Source organism: Cydia pomonella, chromosome 16 (genome assembly GCF_033807575.1).
Source record: "Cydia pomonella isolate Wapato2018A chromosome 16, ilCydPomo1, whole genome shotgun sequence".
Taxonomy (NCBI): domain Eukaryota; kingdom Metazoa; phylum Arthropoda; class Insecta; order Lepidoptera; family Tortricidae; genus Cydia; species Cydia pomonella.
In genome coordinates, this window is record NC_084718.1 from 16475680 (window position 1) to 16489355 (window position 13676).

A 13676-nucleotide genomic window follows, 5' to 3' on the forward strand; every position below is an offset into this window, starting at 1 on the left:
CATTCGTTCCGACGCACGCATTTTTTTTTTTGCTTTTCAAACATATTATAATTCACTGATTGGTCAATAATCGTTATTCAATTGGTTTAAAATACATATCTTAATTATCACCTTTATATATACAAATGAAACCCGAATTTATAGCCCGAGCTAGAAATTATACTCCAAATAGTTCGTTCGAAAATTGCGTGTAATGAAGTATGCAAACGCTTTCTCAACAAAATTTGACGTTTGCTGAAGTCACCTACTTCGCTTTGTGAGATTTGTGGATTTCAGAATAGAGTGAATTAGATTTTGTTGTTAGTTGATTACAATATACCTTAAAAATGCCGGATCATTTAGGAGATGATATGAGGAAAGTTAAGGATGATAAGGAGGAACCAGAGAAGGAAATTAAATGTAAGTAACAAAAAATCCAAATTACTAAGTCAATTGTATTAATAATAAAAATATTAATACCATGTCTTAATTTTACAGCGCTGGACGAAGGTGATATTGCTCTTCTAAAGTCATATGTAAGTTTTATTTAAGAATAAATATTCAATATAACCTTATTTGTTTCTATAGTGACTGGCATTTTTCAATCATCTTATTTTTAGGGGCAAGGGCAATACACAAAGATTATCAAGGAGGTGGAGGAAGGCATTCAGACCGTGATGAAGAGGGTCAATGAACTCACGGGTATTAAGGAATCAGACACAGGCCTGGCTCCTCCAGCATTATGGGATCTTGCAGCTGATAAACAGACTTTACAGAATGAACAGCCACTGCAGGTTAGTAATTAGAGTTGTTTTAAGCTAACTTCATAGGAAATTAATGTTTACGTATGCACTGTTGCGCTTCTGTTGCTTGTTGCATAAACATGTTTCAAATCTAACAAAGCTGAGTTAGAGATACATTGCTAAAATTGTTTTAGTACATTGATTGTTCAACCAATTGTCAAAAACTAATAGCAGCTTCCTTAGATATTTCTTCTTTTTGTGGAGAAATATTGAGTCTTTATGAATAACTTTTAGGGTTTCATAGTCACCCAGAAACTCATATAGTTTCACCATGTCCATCTGTCCGTCCACGGCATTGCTCTGTGATAGTTAGTTTTTATTAGTTTATTCCAAAACAAAACACGTTAATAAGGCAATACAAAACATGTACTGCAAAAAAGATCAAGGCAATAAAAAGACCAGGAGGTTCATAGTTATAAATAATTTTAACTGAAATAAGTACTTATAGGTACAAGTATATCTGATGTATAGATCTAACATATCCAATAGAAAATGAACTGCATACAACATAAATATATAAGTACCTGGGTACTAAAACAACTTATTTTAAACTATATTATTTAAACTAGCCAATGAACTTTGAAAGCAATCTACAACATATAGATGTTTATTATAGTAACTCTGAACTCATCTGAAAAAAGTATGTCTGGAATAGTTCTGTACAAAAAAACTGATTCGAAACAGTGATCGAGAGCATAAGGGGTGATGTGGACAACTGAAAGTAATGAAACTTAAGAGATTAGGACAATTAATACGGCATTTTAAACAAAAACATGATATCTAAGTATATCCTGCGGTTAAAAAGGGAAGGTACACCAAAATGTTTGAGTTATTGCAAGAAATCTTCTCTTCTTAGTATAAAAACATATAGAGCACTGTAATTCTCCCTCAGTCCTTTATGCTTGTAATGTACATGATACTTAAAATTGAATTACTCTATCACTGTTTTTTCAAGGTGGCAAGATGCACAAAGATCATCAATGCAGACTCAAATGATCCCAAATACATAATCAATGTGAAGCAGTTTGCCAAGTTTGTGGTGGACCTCGCAGACTCAGTCGCTCCCACAGATATAGAGGAGGGTATGAGAGTTGGGTAAGTAATGTTTAATTGATGTAACTACAGCAAGAGTGATATAGAGAGAGTGGCTGGTAAAAGGGTAAGAGTGAGATGATTGCAAAACTACTGAGCATGTAGATGCCAAGTGCATTGTGAAGCAGTTTGTCAAGTTTGTGGTGGGCCTCACAGATTCAGTCACTCCCTGATATTAAAGAGGGTATGAAGCTTACTTACCCAAGTAAGTAAAGTTACCTCTTATAGTTAAGTTAAATAAAATATTTATGTTTCTTTGTAGGCTCATCAAAGTTTAATGTCCTGTTCTGTATTTGTTTTGCATATGTGAATTGTAAAATTCTTATGAGAATAAATGATCTTAAACCTTAAGCTTATTTCATGAAATTAAGTTTTTTAGGTGGTGGAGTGGTGGGCAATATCTAGGTGCCATTGCTCTGACCAAGTACTGACTAAGACTGATCTATTGTCCGCAAATCATATGCTGGCAGCTGAACTATAATGTCTCCTAAGAGTTTACTTTGACCACTGACTATTGGTGATAAATATGCTAATACTGGAACAGGATCCAGACTGCCATATGTGTTGTGACAAAGGCAGTTCTAAGCATATTTTTTAATGATATAGGAGGCAAACAAGCAGATGGATCACCTGGTGGTAAGCGATTACCGCCGCCCATGAACACCCGCTATACCAGACAGGTTGTAAGTGCATTGCCGGCCTTTAAGCATTGTCAAAAGGTGGACAGAACTTCTGTCAGTGAATCTAATCTGCTTGTAATTCTAGAGAAAGTGCATATACCTTAACTCCGAGCAACCTTAGTAATGAATAGTTATTTAATTAGAACAATGTATTATATTTTACAAGTTCTAGAAGAGCCTGATACAGTCTCCATCAGATATCGGAGCGGCCATGGTGCTCACAAATATCTGACCACGCCTTTATTGTCAAGGCGTTAGAGTACGCGTTTAGATATTTTTGATCACCTTGGCCGCTCCGATATATCTGATAGCGTGATGGCGACTGTATTTTATATTACTAGGAGAGTAAAGAAAGAAAATTGTTTTACAGTTAAACAAGTTTCTGATACAACTCTCCAACATTAATTGTTCATTGAAAACAGCTTGACTGATTGAGACAGACTGTTTTGAGTTATTACCTTGAACAACAAAAAATATTGTAATACGCGCGTCCACGGCCCGTTGAATGATATACACGCAGTGTCTATAGGCCCAAAAGGTATCAGGGTCTGTTAAGTCTTGAATGCAGGACTAAATAAGACAGAATCTAATTCTAATAATATATTTATTTTTTATTGCGGATATTACTATGGTGCCTCTTACGTCTATAATATTCTAATCATGATTTCATTTTCCTGAGCAGGGTTGACCGCAACAAGTACCAGATCCACATCCCACTGCCGCCAAAGATCGACCCGACTGTGACCATGATGCAGGTTGAAGAGAAGCCGGATGTGACTTACAGTGATGTTGGTGGGTGCAAGGAGCAAATAGACAAGCTGAGGGAGGTCGTCGAAACGCCTCTCTTGCATGTAAGTTTTCTACTCCAGTTTGTGTATATTTTGTTATGTCAATATCATCTTGAAGATGTAAGCGGACAAACCAGACTGTCCTATTATGCTATACTGTGCGGGACTACATTCCCCTGTAAGTGTAATATAGTGGTAGCTAAAATTGAATAGTTTGGCTACCACTGTGTTATATCTATTTGTGCACTTTTAATGTGTTTATATGGTGTTATGTGTATATGTGTAATGTTTTACAGTTCTATATGTGTAAATTACATGAAATAACGAGGGGGGGGGGGGGCGGGTTTAGGGTCGGCAACGCGCATGTAACTCCTCTGGAGTTGCAGGCGTACATAGGCACGGAGACTGCTTACCATCAGGCGGGCCGTATGCTTGTTTGCCACCGACGTAGTATTTAAAAAAAAAAATTTTTTGAAATTTGATTTTTCCCAAACATATTATTTTTGAAACATTGTTGAAACCATATTTAGTTTAGTCTAGATCTGGAAGTCGCCACCATGCTGACATGAGACCATTTATGGCACTTCTCCTTTCTATGTTTTTCTGTTTTGTACAACTTTCTCTTCTATGTTTGTGCTTAGGAATAAATGATTTCTATTTCTATTTAGTAACATTCCTAAACGGTATTTTTTTTTTATAAATACGACAAAGCACCTAATTCGGTAAAATATAAATTACAATAATCATTCATCTAACGTAAATGAGGACTCACTCAAGGTAATTATGTAGTATGTAGATCATACTAAACATATTTTACCATTCTACCTTCGAAATATATGATACAGTAATTTTATTTTGTCATTTTAGGTTATGGTTGGCCCCAAATAAGGCCGCTTGAATCCGTCCGTTGTTTTCACCAAGATTGCCCAGACAGTGCACATGTTATTTTATTTCATTTCATTCCATTTATTTATTTCAATCAATCAGAACTAACAGCTAAACCTTACGTGATAATTGGCATTATATTACTTAGTGTCTAACATACATTAATCACTTTTAAAGATACAATAATTGGAAAGACGAATTGCAATAAACAAAATAAAATAAAATTGAATTGAATTGAATTATATCGTTTACTTAACACTTGATTTACACTCGCACAGGCGCGGGCTATCAAAATCGCTGCCAACTTAGGTTGGTCTGACTCTAACACAGTCCGTTATCTGGTGAAAACAACTGATGTATACTTATAAACGGCCTGTAGAACTAAAAGCAAACGCTCACGCGTGTAGCAAGTATGTATAGATATACTTACTTTTATATGTAAAACTGCTTGAGAAATGAAACTTTTAAATATCTAATTTCTTGTTACAGCCCGAGAAATTTGTGAAGCTCGGAATTGAGCCACCAAAAGGAGTGCTGCTGTTCGGCCCTCCCGGAACCGGCAAGACACTATGTGCTCGCGCTGTCGCCAATCGGACTGACGCTTGCTTCATCAGAGTTATCGGTGAGTCATCATTATAGCCCTAACATATCCACTACTGGAAATAGTCCTCACTTAAGGAATCAGCGGTCCGAAAAATTCGTGAAGCTCGGAATCGAGCCACCAAAAGCAGTGCTGTTATTCAGCCTTCCGGGAACCGGCAAGACACCTTTGTGCTCGCGCTGTCGCTAATTGGATTGACGCTTGCTTCATCAGAGTTATCGGTGAGTCATCATATGAGGCCCGAGACTTCCACTGTTATACAAGTATCGCCCAAGAAAGCAGCGCCAGCCCCAGATTACACGACCTAAACAGTAAACATATTGTTACGACATCGAATCTGGACGAACTCTAGCCCCTAAGGCACAGGTGCTAACCTAGTTTAGGGGTCAAAAGATTGACCACTCCATACTGTTGTTGTTGTATAAACTCGTGTGTACTGTCACAGATTATATAATAGTTCTTACGAACAGATACTTATCTCTCAAAGAAAACACAAATACCTACCGTTTTAATACCTACACAAAAATACAATGGAGTGACCTTCAACGCGCCGCGCCACGCACCGCGCGCACCGGCGCAACGCTAGGGTAGCCGACACTTAGAAATGATTTTACCAATAAGTACCTAATTTAACTTGATTCTATAGAAGATATCTACCTACTTAAGTAAGTACAAATAAAAGTTTTAATGGTCAAACTAGCGTTAGAACTAGCCATTAGCTGTATGAAAGGGTAGCGTAAAATAAGTATGAGTAAGATAAGTAACTAAGTAGGTAAGTAAATATTCTTTATTGTGCACCATACATTTAAAAAATACACCGAGAGCGAAATACAAGCTTAAGACTACCTACTCTTACCTAATAACAGGCGATCTTATCGCTAAAAAGCGATCTCTTCCAGACAACCAATACAAGAGATAAGTTGCAATAACTATTTAATTATAATATTCCGTTTATGCGTTTAATTCTGACGATCTCCGTGCAGTAACCGCAGTGTTTACGCCGTTTTATAAACCGCACAATGAACCCAGCAAAAATTAATTGTAAAACTTCGTTAAAAGTTTAAAACTTGATAGATATTTATGTTAAGAAAAATATTATAGAAATCATAAATATACATACATCTTATATCGTAATTAAAAAGAATAACAATAGGTGTTTATATTGAGAATGTCTACTTACTTTTCCTATCTATCGGAAGAGCAGAAACGATATTTTTTATTAGTTTTGTTGTTTTTGCATCCATCCACACTTGTAGTGTGTGTTATTTGTTCGTGACGAAGATATTTCTTTCGCATACGTTTTGGCATATTCGAGCGCGCGGCGACGCGGCATGCGTACATGAGCGCGTGTGACAACCAACTAGCTTGTTTTTGTACCGTGAACGGGACGAGATTCGTAGGTATATATCCGAGCACGCGCGGAGAGTTCCATAGGCCTGGTACTGTGCTCTTAATGTAACGTGCTCTTAGATGTACAATAAAGTTATTGTTATGCTGTTATACTAGTCTTGCCCAAGAACCCAGCGACAGCCCCAGATATTCGTTAAACTCGGAATCGAGCCACCTAATTGGTTGCTTCATCCGAGCTATAGGTGTGTAGTGAGTATTCGTAAATGGACTCCGGAAAACACCTGGCAGATTCGTCGCCTGTCTAGAGTCCGTCTAAGCTAACTTTGCACCAACTTGAACAGAACTATAAGTCAAACAGACGACCGGTCTGGTCTAGTGGGTAGTGACCCTGATGGTCCCGGGTTCGAATACCGGTAAGGGCATTTATTTGTGTGATGAACACAGATATTTGTTCCTTAGTCATGGGTGTTTTCTATGTATATAAGTATGTATGTATATCGTTGCCTAGTACCCATAGTACCAACTTTGCTTAGTTTGGGGCTGGGTCGATTTGTGTAAGATTGGAGACCTGTGCCCAGCAGTGGGACCTATATAGGCTGAATTATTATATTTATTTAAGTGAGGTGTCATTATAAACGTCATATTTTCATAGAAACATCACATTAATGATGAAATTGACACACTTTGACATTGCAAATGCCACGCAGAGTTATCTTGGTCCGACTTTATCGAATTTTTGTATATGTAGGTATTTCTTGTTGTTTGTAAAATCGTCTTACAGAATGTATGTGCTGGCTATTTCTACAGGCAATTTTCAAGTCGTTCTGCGCATCGCATACGATACGTACATTTTATGGCTATAAAATTATTTAATAGACTGCCAGATGACTAAAATCCTGCCTACACGTCAATTCCAGAAGAAAGTGTTTATATGGTTGCTAGACAAATGTTATTATTTTGTTTCTCAATTTTTAATTATAGGGTGTGCTATTCGTTTTAACGAAGTTACCATTTGGGGAATAAAGAAAGAGTGCTATTCACGAGCTTTGGTAGTATTCTGATACACTTCCCCAATATAAAAGTTAGCAATGAACATTTTTATTGCATCTAGTTTTGCGATAAAACTACACACTGTTATACAAATTCTGTCTTAGATATATTCATTTTTTACTTCGCATGAATCGCATGTGAGAGAGAATTTGAAATAGAGATGGATTGTCAAAGAAAACTTTGTAGCCACGTAAATTTACTGCCATCTTTCGAACAAGATTAAAACTTAGAACGCCATTTGACTTTGATCCTTATTCTTTCACTGATATGTTAAATTTGTTTGTATTTGTGTCTAAAGATGGCTGTAAATTTACTGTGGCTACAAAGTTTTCTTTGACAATCCACCTCTATTTCAAATTCTCTTTGATAAAACAATCTATTATTCAGGTTCGCGCAGAGTACAACGGTCTGCTAAAGTGCATGGCTACTATATGAATGGATTCCATTCATAATGTCTCCATGCAATTTTACAGCTCGCTGTACATAACGCAGGCAACTCCTAGCGCAATAGAACTTTGCGCCCGAAGCTGAAAGCGAGGGCTTAATTAAACACGAGTTCGTAATTCAGGTACCGCCCGTGACACACAATGTTTTCGAAATTTAGGATCTACGGACGGCATCGCCTAGCAAGTGTAATTAATGAAATAGTACATTACGATACTTCTTCCTCGCGTTGTCCCGGCAGTTTGCCACGGCTCATGGGAGCCTGGGGCGTAGGCACTAGTTTTTACGAAAGCGACTGCCATCTGCCTTTCCAACCCAGAGGGTAAACTAGGCCTTGTTGGGATTAGTCCGGTTTCCTCACGATGTTTTCCTTCACCGAAAAGCGACTGGTAAATATCAAATGATATTTCGTACATAAGTTCCGAAAAACTCATTGGTACGAGCCGGGGTTTGAACCCGCGACCTCCGGATTGCAAGTCGCACGCTCTTACCGCTAGACCACCAGCGCTTCTTAGTACATTACGATACAAGTGCGAAAAATAGGAACGACCGAAGGGAGTGTTTTAAATCGACACGAGTTGCGAATTACCTTTTCGCACGTGTATTGCACAACGTTTTACAGTACATATGGCTCTTTAAATTTTCGACATACGCACGTATAGTGCTAGTTACCGCACTGGGGCGGTAAACTGGCACCATATGTACTTTAAAAATACATTACAGCCCTAGGCTTAATTTAACTTAAGCCGTATTGAGTTTAACATAGAGTTTATTCTTCAGGTTCGGAGCTCGTCCAGAAATACGTGGGTGAGGGCGCACGTATGGTGCGCGAGCTGTTTGAAATGGCGCGCAGCAAGAAAGCCTGTCTTATATTCTTTGACGAAATCGATGCCATTGGAGGTGCCAGGTAAGATCCTTTAGTAAATTTCATAAATTTATGGAGGTCATATTAGCAAAGAAAGACGACCGGTCTGGCTCGTGGGTAGTGGGTAGTGAGGCCTATAAAGCCGATGGTCCCGGGTTCGGATCCCGATAAGGGCATTTATTTGTGTGATGAACACAGATATTTGTTCCTTAGTCACGGGTGTTTTCTATGTATATAAGTATGTATTTATCTATATACGTATGTGTATCGTCGCCTAGTACCCAAAGTACAAGCTTAGCTTAGTTTGGGGCTAGGACGATCTGTGTAAGATTATCCCCAAAATATTTATAAAAAAATATTTAAAGACAACAGCTGACGCGCGCGGCTGCACCTCCATATCAATCTTCGTGCGTTCCGTCGAGGTTCATGATGATATGCTGGCTAACTGCGCACGATAGACGTAGTTCAAAGAAAGAAATTGATTAGTAAATATGGCTTAGAAGAAATAAATGGGTGTATTCCTATCTGTGCCCGCCCCCTGACCGGCGGGGCAGATGGGAATGAATCATTTCCATTTTTGGTGTATTCCCATCTGTCTCCGGCGGGAACAGTTTTTCCACTTTTAAATATTTTCCATTCTCCATGATATTTTAGTTTGTTATTGACACAATGAAAAACTGGGTTTATAGGCTTTTTTTTTTCAAAATTTGTTACTTATATATATATTTAAAGTGAAACCTATAAACCTAGAATATATTATGCTGAAGCGATCGACATCAAAATCAAAGTGATTTGTTGAGATTTAATTAGTGGAAACTGTTTTCTCCCGAAATGGAAACTTCATAGAAATAGTACCGTTATGTCTTTAGGATCGCAAAGCTATTCTTCCCTCTTAATTGCAAGGAAGACCACCATAAGGCAAGAACTCTGGTATTTGAATAAGTACGTCGCTCAGACACAGTCAGAAAGGAAGAGCTTCACTTCCAGTTCCTTCTGCTCTATCGACCTTCTGTAAGTGGAGTATGTGTACAAACGCAAGAGTTAAGAGGGAAGAATAGCTTTTTGAATCTAACAAAGTAACGGTAATTTTTCTATGAAATTGCATTTCGGGAGAAAACGTTTTCCACTAACTAAATCTTAACAAATCACTTTGATTTTGATGTCTATCGCTTCAGCACAATATATTCTAGGTTTATAGGTTTCTGTTTTTTGAAGAAAAAAAAAGTTTTTTTTTGTTTTGCAAATGTTGAAAAAAAGGAAAACCTATAAACCTAGTTTTTCATTGTGTCAATAACATACAAAAAATCATGGAGAATGGACAATATTTAGAAGTGGAAAAATGTTTTCTCTTTTTGTATGGACGATCACGTGGTATACTTCCCTCTTAACAGCGACAAAAGAGCTTGTAGACGTTCTTCTCCTAGTCTAGTTCTCTAGTCGGTCTTCGCCACGTTGCCCTTAGCCTCAAATTAGATATTTGTAGTTTATGGCGAACATTTGGTTGTAACTTACAAAATATAGCACTTAACAACCTAGATAAATGCTATTTCAGCTGTCAAGGCTGCGACTGCAATGTTTTACCCTACGCGTCCTAGCTTCTAGCTTCCCACGTCCTAATACTAGTACAAATTGCCTCCAATGAAATTTGAGTGATTATTAAATGGAACAGAGTCGCTTTTGTTTTAAAATAAATAAATATTATAGGACATTATTACACAAATTGACTAAGTCCCACAATAAGCCCAATAAGGCTTGTTTTGTAGGTACTTAGACAATGATATACAATGTGTATGTACACGTATAGTGGACCGTTAACCACGTATAGTACTATGAATTTTGTCGACAAATCATAGGTATGGGAGTGATTTGTCGACAAAATTCATAGTACTATACGTGGTTAACGGTCCACTATACGTGTACAAACACATTGTATATATCGAAGCGTAAACTAGATCTAGGTATACGGAAATGTACTACCACATCCTTAAGGGCATAGGTATTAACGCGAGAACTAGGACGCGAGGCGTAATGCGGTCTTCTTTACTGCCACTGTCCGTACAGAGCCGGGTTCAATCACAGAGTGACGCCAGCTTGCAGCCTAGCCTTCACACTCACTTTTGTCTACAAAAACCATCAGCTAATTTATTACCAAAACAGTGCAATCCCGAGAACGCATTCAGACGTTATAAAAACAGCCTAACGCCATCTAATACGCTCTCAACCCACTCGAACCCATGTTAAAGACATATTTTACAAGCGTCGGTTACAAGTGCTTATGATAAATCGTAAGGATCTAATGTCGACATGGAAAAAAGTACGTCATATAAGCGACCATTATTAGAATCCACCAATGATATCACCTGCGGGTCATATATAATGTATAAATACTTTAAAAAACAGCCATGACTCAGGAACAAATAGCCGAGCTCATCACACAAATACACCATTACATATAATAATAATAATTCAGCCTATATACGTCCCACTGCTGGGCACAGGCCTCCCCTAATGCGCGAGAGGGCTTAGGCTATAGTCCCCACGCTAGCCCAATGCGGATTGGGGACTTCACATATACTTTTGAATTTCTTCGTAGATGTATGGAGGTTTCCTCACGATGTTTTCCTTCACCGAAAAGCTGGTGGTAAATATCAAATGATATTTCGTACATAAGTTCCGAAAAACTCATTGGTACGAGCCAGGATTTGAACTCGCGACCTCCGGATTGAAAGTCGGATGTCATATCCACTCGGCCACCACCGCTTACACCATTACATATACGATTTAAAAACGAAACAAATTAATCGTGATATAATAGTACATTACGATACAAGTGCGAAAAATAGGAAATTCGAAACAAGTGACGATAAATTAAAACACGACCGAAGGGAGTGTTTTAAATCGACACGAGTTGCGAATTACCTATTCGCACATGTATCGTACAACGTTTTACAGTACATATGGCCCTTTAAATGTTCGACACAGTAACGTAATATGCTAATTTTCGCACTAGTGCGGTAAAGTAGCACCATATGTACTGTAATAGAGAGTTTTCAAGTCGAGTACCGTGTTTAGGTAGATAGAAAATTGGTACGTATCTCAGTAGACAAAAATGAAGTACAAAATACATAAACGCGCGACTCCGCGCGCCCCGCGCCCCTTTAGTCTTTTCTATGGGAGCGCGGTGGCACGTGGTTGGTAATTTTTTTTTTATAGTTGACTACAGCGTATCGAAATGAATCTTATAGTTGAGTTGGGAGCCCATACATGAAAAGTTCGCAATTAAGTTTGGTATACGAAATCTTAATTCAACCATTACAGTAGACAAGTAGAAAAATTATATTGTCTAATACCATTGATTCAAATTTGACTCCCAATTTTTCTTGTTGAGTAGCTAGAGGTTTATATTCCATTTCCTACGTTGTTAAGGAAAATACTTGGTTGATTTTTGATTGTAGATTCGACGATGGCGCCGGCGGCGATAACGAAGTACAAAGAACCATGTTGGAGCTGATCAACCAGCTCGACGGCTTCGACCCTCGAGGCAACATCAAGGTAAATGAAACAGTTTTTAATAAATTTTATTGTACATGCATTACAATTACAAATTTCATTAAATAATAATCCATTCATAATTATAACAATTTATTTATAAAACCAATTTACACGTCATAGATAAATAATTAGTGATAGTTATTACAACTGGTTTTGATTAGTTGCTTAATGTCATAGAAGATAATAATATTTGTTAATATTAAAGTATAGTATGTTTATACTAAATATTATGCCTCATACGCAATAAATTCATTCATTAACATTATTAAACTTTAACTATAATATTTTATAATAATATAGTTTATCATTATAATGCGCTCGGTGTTGGTCTCTGCCACGTGTATCCCTTGCTTTTAGAATCATTTGTCTTAGGTGCATGGCACACTGCACCCTATTCGCACGTGCGAGCGGGATGTCGCTATAATACGCGCATAGCATTGTCTCGCTCAAACTTTGGAGCGAAGTGCAAATTGGACGCGGTGTGCCATGCCCCTTAAAGTGCATCTGCGCTATTCGCTTCTGCTCCACGTACGCCTCCCAGAGATAAGGAAAGACATACAAATAATAATAAATTGTAAAGAGAGAAGTGAATGAAACGAATGATGTACGAACTTATATATACAAGTAAAAATAGTATGGAGACAATGTTTCTTAATTTAATGACGGTACCAACTTAAAGTTGTGCAGTGGCGTAGCGTGCCTTGGCGGGGCCCCGTATAAAAATTTGTTTGGCCCTTAGGAAGGGTAAAGATTTCTCACAAAAGTTTTTATTAATTTTTGCTTACGCACGTTGGGGGCCCCCGTGGCCCGAGGGCCGGGTTCGGTCGGAATTATATGAACGAGCCTGTCTTTACTTTTGAAATTTTAGGCTTTCTTTATTGGCCGAGGTGTGTTTTTCTGCTCGTCGGAGCAGGAAAGCGGCAACTATTTAGTTCAGCGGGCCGAAAGTTGACGCTTTCCGGCTGGAGAGTAGAAATAGTACATTGTGCAACGAGGGAGGGTAAGTGAAATTTTAGATACGAGGGTGGTAATTTCCGACAGCCGCAGGCTGGAGGGAATTAAAGACCCGAGTTTGCAATATTCTTCCCCCCGGATTACACACAATGTTTTTCATCACACTTGCCAAGAAAAAACTAAATTTTTAGCGAAATAATGCTTAAATACGGTGACGTCGGTGACATATTAAACATTCGTCCGCCATATTGTCATTTTTTGATAGGTTAGGCATCGAAGGCACAGACCTATTCGGCATTCAGCCACGATTGAAATTTATGTAATATTATTTTAAACGGCTATTAAATGATTAATCAAATTAAATATTTTTAAACATAAACAAAAATATTAAATTATAAACGTCAGTAAAAGTAAAACTCATTTACGCTACTTGGTTTGTATGAATTAGTGAAATAATAATAATTTTTTCACAATCCATAACTCCCGCGGGAACAATATAGGCCTTTATCCTTCAGTACACCTGCATGAAATAAGATCTTTTTCGAGCAAGTGTGATGAAAAAACATTTGCAGTTACATTTTGGCTAAGGGGCACCCGCTTCTATTCAAACACTCAGTTAATTTCTTATCACAG

At 37.8% G+C, this 13676-nt stretch overlaps 1 protein-coding gene across 1 annotated transcript in view; it reads left to right on the forward strand.

The window, feature by feature from the left end:
- The first annotated feature begins 210 nt into the window (after nucleotides 1-210).
- Nucleotides 211-13676, forward strand: part of LOC133526583 (26S proteasome regulatory subunit 7) — a 34313-nt gene continuing 20847 nt past the window's right edge. Inside the window, exons 1-8 of the mRNA XM_061863268.1 lie at nucleotides 211-399; nucleotides 478-515; nucleotides 600-773; nucleotides 1738-1877; nucleotides 3237-3405; nucleotides 4717-4849; nucleotides 8453-8579; nucleotides 11993-12089. Coding sequence (XP_061719252.1) covers nucleotides 327-399; nucleotides 478-515; nucleotides 600-773; nucleotides 1738-1877; nucleotides 3237-3405; nucleotides 4717-4849; nucleotides 8453-8579; nucleotides 11993-12089 — 951 coding nt within the window. The 5' untranslated portion in view covers nucleotides 211-326. The remainder of the gene's footprint in view (nucleotides 400-477; nucleotides 516-599; nucleotides 774-1737; nucleotides 1878-3236; nucleotides 3406-4716; nucleotides 4850-8452; nucleotides 8580-11992; nucleotides 12090-13676) is intronic.